The 20,242-nt window shown below is 40.5% G+C and overlaps 4 protein-coding genes across 7 annotated transcripts; 1 reads left to right on the top strand and 3 right to left on the bottom strand.

Moving 5' to 3' along the window:
- Window positions 1–679: 679 nt before the first annotated feature.
- Window positions 680–3,490, bottom strand: LOC134191664 (uncharacterized). The gene is made up of 7 exons (XM_062660283.1): window positions 3,273–3,490; window positions 2,466–2,725; window positions 1,976–2,258; window positions 1,770–1,899; window positions 1,496–1,688; window positions 1,182–1,389; window positions 680–1,121 (listed from the first exon to the last, which is right to left on the bottom strand). Exons 1-7 carry the CDS (start codon window positions 3,349–3,351, stop codon window positions 835–837), a joined length of 1,440 nt encoding a protein of 479 aa, XP_062516267.1. The 5' UTR covers window positions 3,352–3,490; the 3' UTR covers window positions 680–834.
- A 1,211-nt stretch (window positions 3,491–4,701) lies between these two features.
- Window positions 4,702–8,697, bottom strand: LOC134191663 (uncharacterized). 3 transcript variants are annotated; one of them, XM_062660282.1, is made up of 8 exons: window positions 8,579–8,697; window positions 7,466–8,442; window positions 7,104–7,342; window positions 6,091–6,340; window positions 5,905–6,031; window positions 5,651–5,840; window positions 4,953–5,205; window positions 4,702–4,900 (listed from the first exon to the last, which is right to left on the bottom strand). In XM_062660282.1, exons 2-8 carry the CDS (start codon window positions 7,539–7,541, stop codon window positions 4,716–4,718), a joined length of 1,320 nt encoding a protein of 439 aa, XP_062516266.1. In that variant the 5' UTR covers window positions 7,542–8,442; window positions 8,579–8,697; the 3' UTR covers window positions 4,702–4,715. The 3 variants fall into 3 exon arrangements, with proteins under 3 accessions (XP_062516266.1, XP_062516263.1, XP_062516265.1); XM_062660279.1 differs by having other exon boundaries at window positions 7,104–8,442; XM_062660281.1 differs by having other exon boundaries at window positions 7,104–8,442; window positions 8,570–8,686.
- A 23-nt stretch (window positions 8,698–8,720) lies between these two features.
- Window positions 8,721–12,314, top strand: LOC134191665 (phosphatidylinositol N-acetylglucosaminyltransferase subunit A-like). Of its 2 annotated transcripts, none has more exons than XM_062660284.1 (13): window positions 8,721–8,851; window positions 9,745–9,835; window positions 10,027–10,092; window positions 10,153–10,275; window positions 10,331–10,622; window positions 10,691–10,798; window positions 10,854–10,960; window positions 11,015–11,097; window positions 11,159–11,244; window positions 11,320–11,447; window positions 11,510–11,565; window positions 12,003–12,102; window positions 12,174–12,314. In XM_062660284.1, exons 1-13 carry the CDS (start codon window positions 8,823–8,825, stop codon window positions 12,237–12,239), a joined length of 1,335 nt encoding a protein of 444 aa, XP_062516268.1. In that variant the 5' UTR covers window positions 8,721–8,822; the 3' UTR covers window positions 12,240–12,314. The 2 variants fall into 2 exon arrangements, with proteins under 2 accessions (XP_062516268.1, XP_062516269.1); XM_062660285.1 differs by having other exon boundaries at window positions 10,027–10,102; window positions 10,169–10,275.
- LOC134191662 (EVI5-like protein) lies at window positions 12,140–20,242 on the bottom strand. Its single transcript, XM_062660278.1, has 14 exons — window positions 20,067–20,242; window positions 19,913–19,991; window positions 19,744–19,845; window positions 17,861–18,061; window positions 17,687–17,803; window positions 17,550–17,624; window positions 16,745–16,870; window positions 16,540–16,683; window positions 16,293–16,480; window positions 15,802–15,862; window positions 15,651–15,737; window positions 15,449–15,586; window positions 15,181–15,390; window positions 12,140–12,583 (listed from the first exon to the last, which is right to left on the bottom strand). Exons 1-14 carry the CDS (start codon window positions 20,147–20,149, stop codon window positions 12,455–12,457), a joined length of 1,740 nt encoding a protein of 579 aa, XP_062516262.1. The 5' UTR covers window positions 20,150–20,242; the 3' UTR covers window positions 12,140–12,454.

Genomic DNA, 20,242 nt, shown 5'->3' with positions numbered 1-20,242 from the left:
AGCTACATGGCTTTGATCACAGATACTGAGTACGTATTGCAATATGTTGTGTAATTAATTAATTAATTTAGACTATGCAGTCAGGTGAGCAAGATGGGAAAGCGTTAGAACCAAGAAATACGAGATTCTTCACCCTCACAGCTTTCTGGCTAGACTGCCAGATGACGCCTAGAAAGTCTAATCTCTGAATTGGATTATGTTAGATTGTCATGTACTGATTGCATAGGCCAGTAATGCTAGTGAAATTAGATTCATGACGCACTGATGTCAAATAATGTGAAATTAGATTGATGACGCATTGATGTCAAATATTTCAACATTGTTTCCTAAAAAGTTGCTTTGATGACTGTTGTTAGAGTTCAGTTTTGCTGCCTAGTTGTTATAGCAGTTGTAGCAGGAAAACAGTAATTTTAATGAAAATTATGCTTTTCAACTGGAGCTGTTGCATAGTACACCATCACACACACACATACACACACACACACACACACACACACACACACACACACACACACACACACACACACACACACACACACCGACACACACACACACACACACCGACACACACACACACACACACACACACACACACACACACACACACACACACACACACACACACACACCATTTCATACATTTAGCTATTCAGTTACAAGTAAATATAAGAGACGGACCTTGGCATGTCTTGAATAATCTTCTATACACAAAATGAGTATTGTAAAACCAGTATACAACAGTCAACCTCTACACTACAAGGAAAATGATTTCTTTGCATACATGCTATTTCCAAGCAGCTTGTCAAAACATGGCCATCTCCATAACAAAACAGTTTATACCACCTGAGAATCAAAAGTCAAACTAGACATCAGTTTAACCGGTGAAGAAGCAGAACTCCCAGGAATGCCCGAGTCTAGAGACAGTGCATCACACTTGGCAACCTTTCTGTATTGGCCTTGTTCAACCGTTTCATCCTTATTGACCGGGGCAGGTGTCCTGCGTCGTCCAAAGTGAGACTGGATAATACAAGGTACAGCAACTAGAGTGCAACCGCATATCAGGCACGACAGGCACACAACAGCAACGAGGAATGGCGACAACACCACAGATCTATCTGAACCTTCGAAAGACAACACATTATCCAACTCTTCAAGTAGACATGACACTGCAACCTCCTCACCTAATTCGCCATCATTAACTTCAATGTCTACACCAGTAGGAGTAGGGGTAGGAGTAGAGGTAAAACGTTCAGGTAATGTTTGAACTGTTGATGGTGAAGGTGTACCAATAGTCTGCATCTTCAGAAGTCCTGATACATAATAATCACTTAAAGACATGTTTGCATCTTCCATTTCCTGATAACAATACTGTGGTTCGTATCCTGGACACTATAAACATCCAAACACCACATGTAACAACTTATATATATATATATATATATATATATATATATTATCTATAAGTAAGTATTATATCTCTATATATACTGCATACTCGAGGCACTTGCTCGTATTTGTTCACGCCATGATCCCGACAGAGACTGGCGGTGCAAGTGAGAAAAGCAAAGTTGACATCAGAACCACCCAGGTGGTCAGCTTCGTGTGCAATATCAATAACCACAGCTACATCCAAATAATGATAGGCATCCCCTGCACCAAAGAAAGTACTTCCATCTTTAACAGGACAACTGCAAATGTATAAAAAGAATCCTTTGTTTTATAGTTCATAGTAATCAACAAGTAGATAGAAATCTGATATCTATACTGACCCTTTGGTTATTAATGGCTTTATTTCAATTTGCTGTGATCCATTGCCTTCGTGTATTAGATTAAATGAACAGCTGTACACGGCCAATTGAATATTTTTCTTATATGCCTTTTGTAATGAAAAGATGTCTTCTACAATCATGTTACAAAAAGCCTGTCAGCAATACTACAAATGCCTACATTCTAGATATCAGATCATGCAAGTTACCTGCTTGAACCAGGAGAAGTAGATAGTTTCCTTCGGTCCAATCTCCAACGTATGTACTTGTCGGATTAAAGGTAACGGCAGCAGATGGATCAGGAAATGGAATATATCCATCAGTACGGTACACTGACCATGACAATTTTGGCATTGTAACTTTGTCAGCACTTTCATCCATTACAGGTTGAGATGCAGATCCAGTTACAGCGCTTGGAAAATTACATGTGATCATAGCCATATCGGATTTAGGATTTCTGATACTAGTTGAATTTTTTTCTTCAATATAAAGCTAAAAAGGTTAATTTTAATCAATACTACACAATATCACCACTGCAGGAATAACTTAAATTTTTAAATTAATTAAGTAACAGTCACACTAACTGTGTAGTCTATGTCAAATGTCAAGTCACCATAGTGTAAACATGCAAGCAGACTAGCTAACGAACCAAAAACGTAACAACAGGTTCTAAACAAAACAACAAATTAAAAGACTTACCACATTAGATATAATTTCATTGTCATCATCCACCAACAGTTGACTACCACACTGCGAACCATTAAATCTCCACATCCATCCTTCACCATTGCAACAAGAACGATGTCTGCAGTGGGAACCATTTCCCCAGAGCCTCAAGCTATTGACAGACGCTACACTGAGCCACTCCATATCCGTTTGCAAGATAGACACTTCCACATATTTATTCCCATTCTCATCATAGTTGCAGGTCTTAGCAATCATATTAGAAAGACTCGAAGCTGAGACAGATTAATACAACAAATATATTTACAACAAAATATGACAGCCTGCATGAGAATTATAAGTTAGGTAGTGGATTTATGCTAGAGCACACTTGGCATGGCATGTAATAAAGTTGTTATATCTGAAAGTCAGTAGCACCATTTCATCGCTATCGAAACTGTAATCTGGTTGTCAACTCTGTACTGTACTACTTTTAGTGCAGCAGTTACAAAAATCAAGTTAAACTGCATATCCAAACTTCACTGTAAGAGCATCAACCTGTGATCTTATTACATATCATAGACAATAATTTTGTAACAAAGGACTGCACAAACGCCGGACATTTGCATTATAAACAATAGGCGGAACTGTCAAAATGTGAAACACGCCCTTTCCTCCCTTCTTGTTGTAGGCGCCAAAGCATCTTTTCTGTTGAAGGGATCACAAAGTAACCCATGATGAAAGGTAAACCTACTAAAGCTACACACTCAAGAATACGTGGCATGGAATTAAGGTCCCTAGAATGTCAGCCCAAGTTGTATTCAACGTTCTACTGTATCTAACCTGAGGTGTAGGTTCGTTGAATGTCTTGCATCAAGCACAACACCAGAGCCACACTCAGTTGTAGCAGGACAGACCTCATTCTGATAGACTTCGTCACTCTAATTCGAAAGAACACAGAGCCAAACGGTTACATCAAAACAAAGTGACGCTAGTACAAAACGATGCGCGCGCTTGAGTGTCACTACCGGATTAGTGTGCACACCAGACTTTCACAAGTTTAGATGCGTCGTTTGTGCTATAACTCCGCCCCTGCGCCATTCACACGTTTACAGCCTGCAAACTTTGCACTTTCCATACCAAATCCCGCCTCCAAATCTGCTCAGAAAGCAGCGTGCATATCATGTCGTTTAGCTCTTCGTTTACACGATGTCTACTGATAGTAACTAGACGCGAGTCTCATAGCAAGGGTCTTTTCTCAAGGCGTTTCCGGTTGTGCTCGGAGGTGGTGTCTGCTGGGAGAAATGAGACGCAACTTTTGTTGATCACTGGAGGGCATGTTGCAGAACCTCTAACACTGCAGACCAGTCCATAGTGGGGTGTTTTGAGTTCTAAGATTTCTGATTTCTAGACAGCTACGCTTACTAGATAATCAACACTGAAACAATATAATCTATTAATTAAATTATTATTGTGCAACTTCCCTTCCTGGAAGAGCGCCGGAGCCACTTGACATGGCCACTACAATATGACGTGTGCAAAAGTAACTTAGTGACCTAATTGTTCAATATTATTGCTATGTCACACACAATACTCTATGCTACATCATTTCCTATTCAAATACGAACAAATAATCATCTCTCGATGTCATGCTCAGTATACTGCCATAAAATGCAAATATTTAGTAAAGAAGTCAACAGCTAACTTTACTTTCATTCCTCAAATTAGAGAGAGTTTGTTTTGTGTATTAGAACAATTTTGCTATTTAGCATGGTTTCATCATTCAGCTGTAGAAGCCAGGGCATTTGTCACCAAGAACACAAAAATACAATAATATGTTATTAAAGATACAGACTAACCTAACTAAGCTAGTACTAACTCAACCTATAGTATACATAGACGATAGATAATACATGTATGTATATGCCATCTGGCATCATGGCCTACAGACACACCCAATCTTCATGACCATAGCCAGTCATGTGGAGAGAGTCCAACACTTGAGTCTATAGTGCTTCAACAATCTTTGTTTTGTATGTACTTAGAAGTTACCGTGTCACTTGCAAAAAAGTGTACTACTGTACTACAACTTGAATCTTGCCACTGCACATTCCATTGATTCACACTTCATGTATATTCTTCAAGTCTGCACTGAATGAATGTACACTTCTATTTGTGTACATTCCTTTGTCCTTCATAAACAACAGGGCAGCCTTGAATGCTTAATTAATTAACATCTTTGGATTATCACAAATGCCAGAGTCCATTGAAAAAGTGTCATCGTTGCTACAAGTATTTGATAGTTGATTGTTCTTGTACAAAAGAAGACGACGAGCTGACGTTTGTCAATCTCTCAGATCTGCACTTGTGTCCAACAAGCAGCCAGATCACACCAATGATAGCACAACCACAGATAAAGCAACCAACACAAATGGCAGCAACGAGAACAGGTTCCAAATCAATTCGTTCATCTGTTAGTAAATTCAATCAGTTTCAGTTGTGGCAACACAAACAACCGAATACCTTCAATGTCGCTGTCATGCCCTCCTACTGACGTGGTTGTTGCTACGGTTGAAAAGTTAAAGGTATCCGACACGTCAAGCAATTTTGTTAAATTAATGGTATCTGGCAATGTTGCTGTTAATGTAACATTCGTATCTTCAGAGTAAGTACGATCCTTGCGAACAGTCAGCAGACCAGATGTAAAATTCACAGACATTGATGAATTGAATTTCCCAATAGGGTCACAAAAAGAGGGATAGTAATATGTTTGACACTAAAGTTGACAAACAGATATCCCAGTTAATTAGCACAGAGATCTAACACACAATATGTAGACAAGCAGAAACGATAACCAAAATAGCAAACATCACATGGCAATAAAGTGAGACCATTAATTTAGCAACCTTTTTTCATTGGCTTTCGAGCCCAACAAAATACTACTGTTGGTGATGTCAGACTTTTTAGACAACAAATAAAATAAATTCAGAAACCAACCTCAACTTGCAAGAAAAACCTAATTATTGCTCTCACACACACACACACACACACACACAAAGAGAAAACAACTAGTACTTATGATTGCAATGAAATGTAACTTTGCTGCAAACTTTAGAACACAAAATGGTCAAACAAGCAATAAAGTAACCATGAAATTAATTAGCAAACCACGTACGTGAACAAATTGTAACAAATAAGCATCGAGTACATTACACACAAACCTTTGGTACTTTTTCATAACCATGTACGTATCCTTGCTTACAAACAGTTGCACTACACATGAGAACGGCATGCTTCACGTCAGCAAAAGCAGCTTGTCTTACTTCATCCAACAAATTGAAGACAAATCCAACAGAGTTTATGTCAAAGGCCTTACTCTCACCAAAGTAACTGTCCTTTCTCATTGGACAACTGCACCAAAAAGACATTATGACCTACAAGTGATAGATGCCAATTAACTGTTCAAGTTAATCACCCTTGTTCCAGCAAATGAACTGGTTTACTCTTGGATCCATTTGTATGTACAAAATGAAGGGAACAGCTCACCAATGTCAACACGATTGACTCACCTCCATATATACTCATCAGTACACTGGTGATTTCTAATAACCAAATGATACTCAGTAATAGAAAGTGAGACACCAATAACTGCAAGAGGTACCTGTTTCAACCATCACCATCAAAGATCCTCCTTCTTTCCAGTCTCCAATGTAGCTACTTGATGGCTTAAATGTAATTGGGACGTCTGCAAGGTTTGTTCCTTCATTGGAGATGGGAAGCAGGGCCCATCTCAGCCTCGGCACTACAACACCAGACGTCTGATCCATATTTTGATGAAAACCAGAGTCACTGATAGGATAGGCACAAGTTATAGCCATATCATACTCTCCTGAGTCATACCATAGGCTTAACTGTAGAACACAAAAAATAGTGTATACACAAGAGATTCCAACACGTGAGTGTGTGTGTGTGTGTGTGTGTGTGTGTGTGTGTGTGTGTGTGTGTGTGTGTGTGTGTGTGTGTGTGTGTGAGTGTGTGTGTGCACACGCGTGCACAAATGCACACAAATGAATGAGTATTTGTACACACATGGAGAACAAACAACTTTTAGCCACAGGCTGATGATGCAAACTAACTAACTCAAGAAAACAGAATTACACTACATTTGAAGCATCGCTTGGCTTAAGCAAACGCTTCATTTAATTTATTGATAAACATCACAAACACACACAGTTATAGCATATGACAGTAACTTACTGTACTGTACAATGAATAGCTGTCTGCAGCCTCTGCGCTAATTTTTAAATTTAAAATGCAACAAAGCACATACTAAGTTAGATGCCGAATGTTAGACCATTACAAATCAATACATATAACAATCTTCTAATAGAAGCCTGCTCTTTTCCTAGTGTAACCGAAACGTGTTACCATCCAATACCTAGAAATATCATAATCATGCATTGTCCACCTTTCTAATCTTGGAAATACTCACGACAGTTTGTATGAACAGCCTTTTAATGCATTCATTATAACTGGGTGCTGCAAACAGCTACAGTAAAAACAGCTGAAACATTTTTACTAGAAAAGCTAAACACCAGTGGTGGCTAATGAGACATTATTGAATCCATTCTCAAAGTAACAACATTACAGTTTAATAATCAATAACTCAATTACCACATTGCTGATCACACGAAACTGTCCCGCAGCCAGAACTCTGCTTCCACATTCATTAGCAGTGAAAATCCACTCCAAATATTGATCAATGAATTGAGGCTTGCAGCTACTGTCCAACAGCCTCAACGCTTGAGCATCAAAACCACTCTCATTTATTCTAATTACAACTTGAACAAAAATAGCCTCTGTCTCTAGACACGACCAAGTAGCAATATCTGAAAGAGTTTCCAAACCAGAACCTGCAATACAAGAAATGCATACAGCCATTGTTAATTTGCCAACACTCGAGCACACACAAACAATAGCAGACATCACACAGATCAACTTTGTTGATAAAAAGCCACAAATTTCTACAATCGTGCCTCCACTGTAAGAATCAACCGATTGGCTGCAATGTAGTAGGATGCTGTATCCAATTAGTGACATTAGAAACATCATCTTGCAACTGGATAGGAGAACAATCAAGGCTAAAGTTAGATGTACGGGGTATCAGTAGCTACAAGTAATAGAGATGGATGTGTGAGGTAAAGCTGTTAATATGATGTACACATGCTCAACAGATTTAATCCTTGTCTAATTCAAGCTGTTCCTCAGTGACAGAGACAAATCCAATTACAACTCACCTGCTTAGTAGCTCAACATGCAGTCAATAGAAGCTATCAAGATGCAACTGAATCTGAGTACAAGACTGTACAGTAAAGTCAGTAAAGTCCATTGGTGCATCCTTGCCCAAATGTATGTGGCTATTCTAAATAGTGGTTGAGAATCACATTCTACTCATGACACAACGTATCCGCTTATGGTCTACTCTATCCGCTCATTTCATGTAAGACACGTCTCTATTTCCGTAAAGCATCTGCTATAAATTTGACTTCTGACGATGATGCTAGATCACCATCCCAATATGAAGGAAGTATTGTAGTGTGTTAATAAATTAAGCAAGTTAGAGACTACTGCCAGCTCCAAGAATCAGCGGAAATCCAATGTTGTTAATTAATTTAAAAGACTTTCTTAAAATTGCATGTGGGCCTACGGTCCACCAACACACTGCACTCAGACATCTGTCATCCTTGATGTGAACAACACAGCAACACAAAACACCAACATGCCTGAAAATATCCACTCCACTATTTACAGCACACTATACCCGAAATAACCTAGATAACTTGGTCGTAGCTTTATCTCAGCAAGACACAATGATATAATTTTTAATTTTAATATATTAATTAAATATTTAGTTGCCTAGAGTTTGGCTCTGCAGGTGGTAGCTTTGCTGTCGTCCACTCACTCCTCACTCCTCACTCTGTGCCTCATCGATTATCATCATAGTCAGTCGTCACTATTCAAACACGAAACCATTCGGTCACGTACCTTTAAATTCCGCGCGCTCTGTTGCAATAATGAATACGCATGCGTGACAGTAGAACCTAGCTAACGCTGCACGATACAAAGAATCAACAACAAACCACACGCACGTCTTGGCAGAGTTCATAGAAGCCAGTCCAAATTAACTAGCTTCCATAGACATTGACAAAGCCAAGTGCCTAGGAGGCCTTCACTCAAACATACAGTGTAGCAATGCGCATGCCTCTAAGACTGCGCATGCGGAGACTGCAATCAAGCTTTTCTCTCGAACGAAGCTTCATTCGCAAAATCGACCCACCTATCTATGTTGTAAATTAAAATCAGGGAAGCAAAGACTGAAATACGATGTGATTGATGGCAGAGAAAGAAAGACACACAATCTGGTTGGCACAGTCTGTAGCAGATTAGATGAACTCTAGTATTGCTAATTATACGAGATTTGACTGATATAATAATACATAATTGTTTAACTTAAGATATAATATAATACTTTAGCATTGGGAAATTCGAGTACACTGTACAGTTGATGAGAATCCGGGAATGATAGGGGTGGGATTAATTAACAGATAGAATAAGATCTAAAGTTTGTGTTCTTGTCGTGCTCTAGTTCAACTACAGAATGCAGTAGTCGTTTAATTGAATTAATGCATCTTCACCTCTTAAAAACGGTGCGAAATCAGAGTAATCACTATGGAGTCTCAAGCCATGGCCATAAATATCAATACACTCAGACAGCTAGGAAATTTTCGAACGATGCTATCTAATCATGATCATTAGAAATTTTTGACTCGGCTACTTTTGTAACCCACTTGTAAGTCATTGAGATCTGTCCACCACATGCAGACCGACCTTGCCAATCTGAGATCGACCAAACTTTGTAAGCTAAATGTGCTGTCCTGTGGCAGTGTTGGGTGAGTGACACCTCCACAAATCATCAATTGGATATACTCCATTAATTTCACAGCAAACATTGTGTCTTGCTGTCGTTGAGGTATCCAGGCTTGGCAGCTAGGGCTAGACCGGCTTGTAACAAAACAGTTACCTAAGCCTAATCTGTCTGCCTGCATATGGGTGTTGTTGTACTTATACATTTTGACGTCAGATTTTGTATGCTGATTTAATTAAACTTTGATTTGCCGGTAATTGTTGATTTTAATTTTGATTTATCGATAATTAAAGTTTTGATTTAATTTTGATTTTAATTCTAATTTAATTTGATTAATTTTTGGTTTGATATCACGTCTTTGTGACTAATTTTGTCTCATTTGAATGTCAGCATGGTGTCCGATTTCTTCTATCCCAATGTGGGTGGAGTGGAGAGTCACATTTATCAGCTATCTCAATGTCTTATTGAACAAGGCCACAAGGTCACTCTTCACGAGCTTATACACAGCAGCTTTAATTAAGTTGCAGATCACATGATCGTCTATTAGGCTCGAGTGTCCACCCAGTCATTCTCTCTGGTCTTTCTCTTTGTAATGGGATTGACCGGCTGGACCCTCGAGCCTTGATCGTCTGTTTGGCATCAACAAATGACGTAAATTGCTGCTCGATGCAGGTTGTTGTTGTCACACATGCTTATGGTAACAGAACTGGGATACGCTATCTGACAAACTATCTGAAGGTCTTTGTATGTGAGTACGTATTGTGGACGAGTTGAGTTGTACACTCTGTGCCATTCCAGGTGTACTACCTTCCAGTGGCGACGTTCTATAATGGTGTCGCACTGCCAACCTGTATTACTACCCTTCCTTTGTTTCGAGATATTTTTGTACGAGAGTCCATCACTATAGTTCATGCTCATTCTGTAAGTTGGATTAGACTCTGTTGATTTGATTTCTTCGCAGTGAGCGTCTTCGTAGGCTTTCTCTGTTTTGGGTCAAGAGGCTATCATGCATTCTCAGACTATGGGACTTCAAACTGTCTTCACGGATCACTCTCTGTTTGGGTTTGCCGACGCCAGCTCAATCATCACAAACAAACTGCTAGAATTGTCTCTGGCTAATGTCAACCACGTCATCTGTGTTTCTAATACAAGCAAAGAAAACACCGTCTTACGAGCGGGACTTCAACCGTCAATAGTGTCGGTCATTCCCAATGCGGTGGATTCATCGCAGTTTGTACCTAACCCGTCAGCTCGGGCTTTGGGACGAAGTAAGTACAATTTGATAACTAACAAATAGGGCTGTATGGCAATACTTTGCCTGTTTGATTTTGTCTAGTCACAGTAGTTGTTATGAGCCGTCTGGTATATCGCAAGGGAATGAATCTATTAGCCGCCATTATACCAGCTATCTGCACTGACCACGACAACGTAGACTTCTTGATTGGTATGAAACTTGTACTCTTAGCGACACTGCTAGGCAACCGATGTTACATTGTCAGGTGGGGATGGACCAAAAAGAATTCTTCTAGAAGAAGTCAGAGAGAAACACCAACTGCACGGTCGAGTCAAACTCCTCGGGCCAGTTGATCACGCCGACGTTCCAAACGTCAGTGAGGAAAACGTTCTGCATGTGGCCAAGTTGTATGGTCTGTGTGTACAGGTTCTAGTACAAGGTGACATCTTTTTAAACACATCACTCACAGAGGCTTTCTGCATAGCGATTGTCGAAGCGGCCAGCTGCGGGTACATGTACACTCTGATCATGTTTAGATGGTATGATGTGATGTGAGTCGCTTTGTGTTAGATTGCTGGTTGTGAGTACGAGAGTTGGAGGAGTACCGGAAGTACTTCCGGATGACATGATTCGACTTGCAGAACCTCGTGTCAAATGTACGTTGGAGTGACCGCTTCCAATCAAACTGAACTTCGACAGACATGATATACCTGATGTTTGATTGCTTGCAGCTATGGTCGACGGACTTCACAGTGCTATCGAACTCATTAATCTGGGCAAGAGGCCTGATCCGGACGACTATCACAGGCGAGTTGCTGCTATGTATCAATGGAAGGACATAGCAGCAAGAACCGAAACAGTCAGACTCCAAATCCAATCGACGACGATATTGCAAACGTAATTTTCAAACTTTGCGTGCAGGTGTATGACATTGTCACTAGAGATCGTGAACTCACATTCGTAGACCGACTCCAAAGGTGAGCATCAAAGTGAAATTCCTTCATTGTAGCTGATTCATGTTTGCATTGTCAATCAGTGCTTACTGTCACATATGCTGCCCAATCTGGTACACAGATGCTGAAACCTAGACTGTATAATATGTAATGATTATATATAATGATTATATATACATGTATATATATATATATATATATATATATATATATATATATATATATATATATATATATATATATATATATGTACACATGTATAATGTATAATGATATATATATATATATATATATATATATATATATATTAAATATCTAAACATCTAACCCCAGATAGAGAAGAATATCACAAATGCATACTGATTCACTATTCTGAAGGTTTCAGCATGTCAAATTGATATCAACTGTTACTGTCACACAAATTGAGTCTGTTAGTGATGTAAACGAACGTTTATTTTCAGATATTGTCGTGGCCGACCTGTTGGCGGGATTATTTACAGTTGTATTGTCATTATCGACTTCTTGTTACTATGCCTACTAACATTTCTCAGACCAACCGAGGTAAAATCTGTATGCATTATCAATCACACACCGACGATCAACTCTCACACATGTATCTGGGTATCTTTCAGAATATCGACCTTGTGCCAACGTTTGGCAATCGTTTGCAAGACACGACAAACAAGCCCACCCATTGACTACCACCTAATTGTCAACACAACTGACACAAGGACGACTGAAGTCATCATCTAATATAGACTTTTCTATCAATTTGTAGAATACAGAAAGTTAGCTGTACGTCCACCTGTATGTACAACGTGTGTAAGACACCACAGCTGCCCTGCTTACTGAATAATTAACCATAACGTAGAGAGAATTTCAGGCAACCATTACGTGAAACACAATTTCTTCGTCACACCCATTCCTTTTTGATACTCTTTGTTGGTGACTGCCTCGAAGGACTGGTAGTTCGTGACGACACTGAACCGCTCCCGTCACCATCAGTAGAAGAGCTCGACATCGTTAGTCTTGCTTTAGCAAGCTATAACAGAGATAGAGTGAGAAGTCCAAACACAATGCTAGAACTTCGATTCCTACAATGTAATCATCACTCAGTGGATAAATTACCGTTCAGAAAAGGCCAGAAAACAAGTTGGTTGCAAGCAGTGACAATGTCTTGATCATTGTCTGAGTTACTGAATTATACGTAAGAATCGTTTGGTCTGCATGATTCGGCTCCACCAGCATTTGTTGCCAACCCCTGTGCATGACGCACATTAGCCTATAGCTACGGTCTACTGAGAAATCGGCTGGATTCACATCCATTACATATTTCGGTGTGGGATCTCTATTATAATTGTTTATGTAGTTTCTTGTGCCCACAACATGAACTTCTAGGAATTACTTCAATATTCTTAGGGCACGTTTCCACTAGGGCTTGAACATGTTAAAACCTGTTTAAACGTAGACCTAAACAGCTTTTGCTAAACATGTTTCATATGTAGGATGCGTTTCCACTAGCGCCTAAAGCGTTTCCACTAGCGCCTAAACCGGTTTAACAAGTGGTTAATTAAAAGCTAAACTGGTTTAAGAATTGACCTGTTTCACTTGCACTAAACCAGTTATATTCTATACCTAAACCGCTTTCTTTAAAGTAGGTTTAGCAATATGGTTTAGGTTTAACTGTCACGTGACAGTAGCACGCTTGTTTAGATGGCTTCTGACAATGCTGTTTTGATAATATTGACTATTTTGCTAGGATAGGATTGCCTTAAAAGATGTAAGAGTCAATAGTTAACTAAGGGAAAGAAATCAGCAGCTACGGAGAGAGAGAGAGAAGACGGTGTCCTTGGTCATTGTCATGCAAATTCCTACTAGCAGCTGAATCAGTGACAACCAAGAGTTGCCCTGACTCGACGACAGAGCAGCCCAACACTTCAAAATAAGGCTTTCCTAGACAATTTGTTTCGCATATCCCGGATGTGCAAGTTGCTAGTGGAAACAGTCACTTTCTTGAACTGGTTTACTTTTTAAACGCATTTAAGCTAAACTAGTTTAAGGTGCAGCTAGTGGAAACACGGCCATAGTTTAGCAAAAGTGGTTTAGGTTTAATGGTCACATGACAATAGTGCGCTTCCTTACGATGGCTCCTGATGACGTTTTAATGATATTATTGGCTGTTTTGCTGGTATAGGATTGCCTTGAAAAAATGTAAGATGTAAGGGTCATTAACTAAAGGAGAAAATCAGTAGCTATGGAGAGATCACGAGAACAGACGGTAGGTATCCTTGGCCATCATCATGCAAATTCCTACTACTGTAGATGCTGAATAAGTGACAACAACAGTTGCCTAACTCGGTGACAGGGGACCCCGATACTTTTTAAAGCAAGCCTCGCTCGACAAATACTACCATACGATTTGTCTTGCACATCTGGATGTGCAAGTTCCTAGTAGAAACAGTTGCTTTCTTGAACTGGCTTGGTTCATAAACATGTTTTAAGCTAAACTAGTTTACGGTGCAGCTAGTGGAAACACGGCCTTGAAGGTACACTCAGTCGTTTAGCGGTACACCCTGCAAATTTGATTGCATACTATACGTAATCAATTTGGAAGGTTGGGTTGAACTACAGGCAAAGCTGCACATCAGAGCATAGTCACCGTTACAAATAACGAAAACGTACAGAAGCGATTTTGCAATCTCGTTGTTGAAGCAGAGTTCGGGTCGCATGCAAACCACCTCGTCATCTTTCCTCAGGTCCAAGGCACCCAATAGGTTACATTTTACAATAAACCAGGTTTGAACATGCGAGTGCTACATATCAGCGTGAAAACAGAGCGCATACGATGATCACGTGGTAAGTGATAAGTAGGTCATGTGATAAGTGCAAGTGCACAAATGCAGTGCAGTTGGTCCGTTCAGCCTTGCATGCGCATCCATGCCCGTTTCATAACTCACAAGCACATTTTCTCAACGTCTCGTGAGTGTCTTCTAGCATTTTGATGGTAGCGAGGCACCATCGTATGGGCTCCGTTTTTCAGGATATTTGCTGCTAATATCTACCGCTCTCATATCCAGTTTTGCCTGTAGTTCAGACCAACCTTCTATCTTGATTGCGTAGCTATGCAATCAAGTTTGCGTGGGTGTTGCGATAAACGACGAAGTGTTCCTTTAAGGCCAGTTCACAATATCTATGTTGGCACCAACGGAACGGAACGGAACAAACGTAACAAACATTCTGTGGGTGATGTTTGCAATTTAGCGTAGGCCAACGTAGACAACGTGACGTCACGATAGCAGACACCTCTTTCCAAGCATGTTCTTGGCAATGATATCTTTGTATGCACGAGAAATCACTAGCCGCAAGTGAGAGTAGCTGTTGACGGCTTCAAGTAGTTTTTCCTCTATAATTTACAAATTGCCACGCGCTACCATAACCATGCACGTGATTCCTTGCACAATGGCTATTGATCAAACGTTTCGTTTGTTCCTTTCCACACCAACATAATCCTACGTAATCTAACGTAACGTAACGTGAAAAAACAATAACCCGGTTCGCAATGAAACGTTCGTTACATTCTGTTGGTGCTAACGTAGATATTGTGAACCGGCCTTTAGATTAACTAACGATGGCACGTACCTGTTTTCTGAGGTGTTCGACTTCTCTTTGCAGCATATTAATCGTATTCGTCGACTCCTGATCTTTCTTCTGGAATAGTGTCAGTTCTGCTCTAAGTCTGACGGTTTCACTAGACTCACATAACGTGACATTCTGCTGCTTGACAGCAGTGCCATTCTCTAAAACATCAGATGGCGTTGTGTCTCTTCTCATGGCCTCAACGACGTCATTCTAAAGAGAGGTATAACCTTAGTCTGATAATGATTGACTGTAAAACTAGTTAGTGCACAATTTGTTCCAGCTCTGACACTCTGAGTTCTGCCTCCCGGAGCTTCTCGGCCACTTCGGCATCATGTTTCCGAAGACCAGCTAGTTCACGTCGCATTGCAAATAAGTCCTCGGCTTCTTGTGCTGAGTTCACTTGACCCTAAGCAATATTTGACAAGCTTAGCAAACTATACTTCAATACAACCAATCTGTGAACTACTTACCTCGATTAGTCGCCCGGCTAATGATGTGCTTTCAAGTTCAAGGTGATTCACTCTGTCCTGTAGCATCTTGTTCTCTGTTCTCAGTCTCTGCAGAGATATCATGTATACCTAGTACAGAGTCCAAAAAAGCAACGACCATAACACATCTCACTCTGTTCTCTTCGTGCTCCTGTGAAGCTCTCTCTCGCATCACCTCATACTCTTTCTCAAGTCTATTAAAGAACATTAGTACGTTGAGTAATGAGTCAACCATTCAAGGCCATTGTCTACAAACACTTCCTTCACAACACTTGTTTTTTCATAAAAGAAGATGGTCAGACCAGATCATACACATGAATATGTACTATAGTTTTAGGCCTGCCATAGTAGTAAAGTCCAATGCAAACCTGTAAGCTATGGTATACACAAGTGGCACTCAAACAAGTTGTTGTTATACATGCTGTAGTTTGAGCCATACTAACTTCATGATGACAAAAGTAAAGTATGTATGCATAATCCTATATCATTGCCATATTTTTCTGCTAGATTTCTGTCAACGACAGCAGCCACAGCGAAGGATCTCAGTATACTTACTAGCTGACCCCATCACATTCACCTATCTATCTTCCTAAGGACATCAACTTTTTTAAGGGCACAGCATACCGTTTCATCTTCTTTGTATTGTATTTGACTTGGTATGCAGCAGCTATCAGCGCCTCCGGGTCTCTCTCGTGAATCGTACACATATCTTTCTGAAAATGCCGTAGCATTGCCTCCATATCCATCTGCAACAGCTGCTCTCTACTCCACTCCAACAAAGCCACACCAACTCTAAACAAAATCTCCATTCCCTGCAAATCAGGCGACACTCACACAATACATTAACGTTAAAATCAGATTGCATAAGCACCTCGAGTAGAAACAAATCCATTATTCTAAACACGATGCAAAGTGGCAGTGTAGTTGCAAACATAGTAAGAAACCAAGACGATGACCACATGGAAGTAAAAAATCCTTGAGCCTGAAAGTGTGTATATAGATCCGGAAGTGACTCCTAAGAACACCATAACGTGTCTCCTTACATAAACTAAATCGAAGTCGTGTTTGCAATGTACCTGTATGAGTGCTTCTAGAAGATAAAAGCATAAATTCAGGCTTGACATAGTGGGAGTAAATAGCCGCCTCATTCCATAGTCTTGCATTATTTTAACAAAGACGGCAAACGCCTCTTCTTCTGGCATCTTCACAACAAACCAAATGACAATCAATTTAGACAATTAACCAAGAAATATGTCTTGTGTAATAAGGGATTATATGAAATGTATTCAAGTGCTAACAACGCAAACTGACTGCCTCTAGAGTGTTGCACAAGCGGCTGAGCATGCACACACACGTACATACACGCACACACGTAATGCATGCGCACACACACACATGCACACACACACACAAACAAACAAACAAACAACCAAATGAACACAAAACAAAAAAATGTCTCAACTTTTGTTCCCCAAGAAGCAAACGCTGCTTCACACATACTGTACATGTACTATACTGTACACGATTATGTTAGGTGAGATATCATACTGTTTCTAGAGTAAATTCAGAGCACTGACGTCACATCATACCGCCAGATGCATAAATACTGCAGTGACAAACACAATGACGAACAAACATAATGAGAAACAAACACAACAAAGAACAGACATAATAAGGAACAAAACACAAGTAGCACCTTCACGCCTCTTAAATTAAAACAAATCTATTCACATTAAGCATTCCAAGTGATCAGCGATTGCCAAAAAGAATGCCAGTAATTCGAAGTAAGTTCGTGTGCACACTGTACCTCATGCTCCATTTTCCAACATTAAGATTTACCTAACAACTGACCAATCAACGACTGCTGACAGTAAACCTCACCTGCATAAGCAAAATACCAACAATAAACGAGCTGCCTTGACAGTAGCCGACTTCTTTGTCATGCAAAGAGTATGCCTACAAGACAACCAAGACTCAAGCCACAACACCCTGATTATAATAGCAAGTGTTGCAACTACCTTTACGACATGAAACAGCGACTCCTGTCCCACACCATCGTGATCCTTAAAGAAGCTGTGTTGAGGAAACGTCCGTGCTATGTCTCTCTGAATCTGTTTTTCAGACGGCGATGGCAGCTAAATACACAAGTATACAACGAGTGTCAAACTTAACCAACTAAAAATCGTTCTCACCTCCATTAATTCAACGTATGTGTCCTTCATAGGAGAGTCAAATGCATTCGACAAGAGTTGCCACGCTAACGCTCGTACTGCATCAGGAATACCATCTCTGACCAACTGTTTGATGTATTTTGGTCTCTTATGGAACGTTTCCTCCCAATTGGCAATAATTGCACCCCATGCCAAATAGATGTCTTCCTCTGTGGTGGGCATCTAGAATCCAAACATTATAAGAAAAGTCTTCACCGGCAATCGATTTTGGCTTAGCATTTCAAGTAGTTTGGTAGCTGTAAAAATACTGTACTGTGAAACCTGTCCTAAAAGATTTGCCTGTGACCCTTCTATGAAGCGCAGACAGTTTGAAATCCAATGTAAGTAAACAGGGGATGAGACGAAAATGTAGGCACGATGTGGAAGAGTTGATAAGCATGTAGAAGCCATCTAGGATGGGATTGCACACCCCACATGACAACCGTAAAGTGTGCATTATCTCAGAATTAAACCTTTGAAGACAAACAGATGGACAGACAGACTGACAGACGGACACAAAGATAGACAGACAGACAGACAGACAGCAGCACCCAGTTTTTCAGCCATTAGTTGGCTGAAAGCTGGGTAGTAGCATAATTTTTTAGCTGCTATGTGTTCAGTACACATATGTGTATTTTCATGTAGCTTGCGAACTTTAATTTTTTGCCTTTTGCTGATATCTATTATAGTTTGATGTTTGAAATATATGTATTGACAGACAGAGAGACAGAGAGACACACTGACAGACAGCTAGCCAGAGTCTAGTGTTGATCAATTTTCAATTCTGTAAACCCCGTTTACACAAGTACTTGTAATCGTGGGCCGAGCCGTGACAGACAGACAGACAGACAGACAGACAGACAGACAGAAAGACAGAGAGACAGACTTATTCTTTTGCTTGCAGCTGTAGTTTTGATAGACAGACAGACAGCATACACACAGAGACAGATACACAGATAAACACACAAACAGATCTGAAAACATTACAACCATATACCCCATCTACACGAGCACGCATAGCAAGCCAAGCTGAGCCACACCAGCCCATGCCAGCCCAGTATTCCAGCCCGCATTTACACGACACACTCCACAAAAGAAAGCCAATGCGTGTCACTAACGTGTGTTAGTTACTTGAGCTTGACATAGCTCGTGTTAGCTCACGTTTGTTTGCAACGGACAGAAGCCAAGCTGCTCGCTATGGCTTTACAACAGTCATATCGAGAATGTGTAGGACATATACAAGACGTCGTAGGTCTATCGCCAGGCGACTGTTGTGCATATGCAGCAACGAAGTTCAAAGCTAAACTTCTTGCTCATTTTGGTCGCTCCATAATTGGATAAGACACAGAGTCTCTGTCTCGCTCTACTATATGTGCCATTTTCGCGTGGAAGTATGACGCGGTGGAAAGGGGTCTGGCTACGCAAAACTACCAAATGAGCATGCACGGCCCGTTTTCCAGTACTCTATGCATTTACACAATGTACCGAAGCCAGTCCCGGCTGGTGCCCGCTGGCCTGGCTAGAAATACCGAGCCGAGTTGGAATGGCTCGGCCAGCTTAGAAGTGCTCGTGTAAGTGCTCGTGTAAGTGCTCGTGTAAACGGGGTATAAGTCTGCTGTGCTATGCATACCCAGGCTGTAAACACAAAGTTAGCTAATCATATAGTATAATTAATTAATCAATTAACCAACGCTTACTTAAACCAATAGAGAAGCCACCCGTACTTAACCTACATAGTTATTAATTAATTATACACCAACAATTAAATTAACTTAACCGACAAATGTGGCCGCTATGAAACCACGCATATCCCAATGACATACGATAACACAATACCCACATTCACACACAGAGTATGTGCTTACATTTGGAACATCCTGGTTACTTCCACGTTTAGGGCTGCCGGACAAGGACGTCAGTTTCTTGACAACTTGCTCTATAGCTAAGTTCAATCCGCTCTTATGCGGCTGCAAACACAAAAGACAGGCTAACGCGCACGACCATAACACCATCCGGACAACAAAGCACGCACACCTTGCTATCCTCTTTCTTCGCTAACGACGACGGCCTTGCAGGTACCCGCGTTAGCCCTTTCGCGTCACTTTCCAGCACTCTGTTGAGTGGTAAAATACGGGTTGCGTGCGCGCACACACACGTGCTGCTATTATCGCCTTATGCAACTACGTACCGATTTTGTTCTTCTAGTTTGGCCAGTAGATCAGCATCGCAGTTGCTCAGACTCTCGACGTCGGTTGGCGACTCCTCATCCATTGGATTGAATGTTTTTGCGACGGATAGCAAGTCGGCTACACGTATGGAAAGCAGTAAAACATCAAATCGAGCCGCTATTTCAACAAATGTCAG

This window comes from Corticium candelabrum, chromosome 15 (genome assembly GCF_963422355.1).
Source record: "Corticium candelabrum chromosome 15, ooCorCand1.1, whole genome shotgun sequence".
Taxonomy (NCBI): Eukaryota; Metazoa; Porifera; class Homoscleromorpha; order Homosclerophorida; family Plakinidae; genus Corticium; species Corticium candelabrum.
This window is presented reverse-complemented; position numbering and strand designations above follow the sequence as displayed.

What these genes read in the sequence shown, in the direction of transcription:
- LOC134191664 (XM_062660283.1), bottom strand. Translation starts at nt 3,351, where the DNA reads ATGAGGTCTGTCCTGCTACAACTGAGTGTGGCTCTGGTGTTGTGCTTG. An exon ending in TCAACGAACCTACACCTCAG is followed by an intron (nt 2,726 to 3,272) that starts GTTAGATACAGT and finishes AATCTGTCTCAG; the next exon opens with CTTCGAGTCTTTCTAATATG. An exon ending in ACTTCTCCTGGTTCAAGCAG is followed by an intron (nt 1,900 to 1,975) that starts GTAACTTGCATG and finishes ACATGATTGTAG; the next exon opens with AAGACATCTTTTCATTACAA.
- LOC134191663 (XM_062660279.1), bottom strand. Translation starts at nt 7,541, where the DNA reads ATGATGTTTCTAATGTCACTAATTGGATACAGCATCCTACTACATTGC. An exon ending in GTTATGAAAAAGTACCAAAG is followed by an intron (nt 5,206 to 5,650) that starts GTTTGTGTGTAA and finishes TGTCAACTTTAG; the next exon opens with TGTCAAACATATTACTATCC. An exon ending in GCATGACAGCGACATTGAAG is followed by an intron (nt 4,901 to 4,952) that starts GTATTCGGTTGT and finishes ATTTACTAACAG; the next exon opens with ATGAACGAATTGATTTGGAA.
- LOC134191665 (XM_062660284.1), top strand. Translation starts at nt 8,823, where the DNA reads ATGGCAGAGAAAGAAAGACACACAATCTG. An exon ending in TTATTGAACAAGGCCACAAG is followed by an intron (nt 9,836 to 10,026) that starts GTCACTCTTCAC and finishes TGCTCGATGCAG; the next exon opens with GTTGTTGTTGTCACACATGC. An exon ending in CATTTCTCAGACCAACCGAG is followed by an intron (nt 12,103 to 12,173) that starts GTAAAATCTGTA and finishes GGTATCTTTCAG; the next exon opens with AATATCGACCTTGTGCCAAC.
- LOC134191662 (XM_062660278.1), bottom strand. Translation starts at nt 20,149, where the DNA reads ATGGATGAGGAGTCGCCAACCGACGTCGAGAGTCTGAGCAACTGCGAT. An exon ending in TGGATTTGTTTCTACTCGAG is followed by an intron (nt 16,481 to 16,539) that starts GTGCTTATGCAA and finishes CCTGATTTGCAG; the next exon opens with GGAATGGAGATTTTGTTTAG. An exon ending in AATACAAAGAAGATGAAACG is followed by an intron (nt 15,863 to 16,292) that starts GTATGCTGTGCC and finishes GTTCTTTAATAG; the next exon opens with ACTTGAGAAAGAGTATGAGG.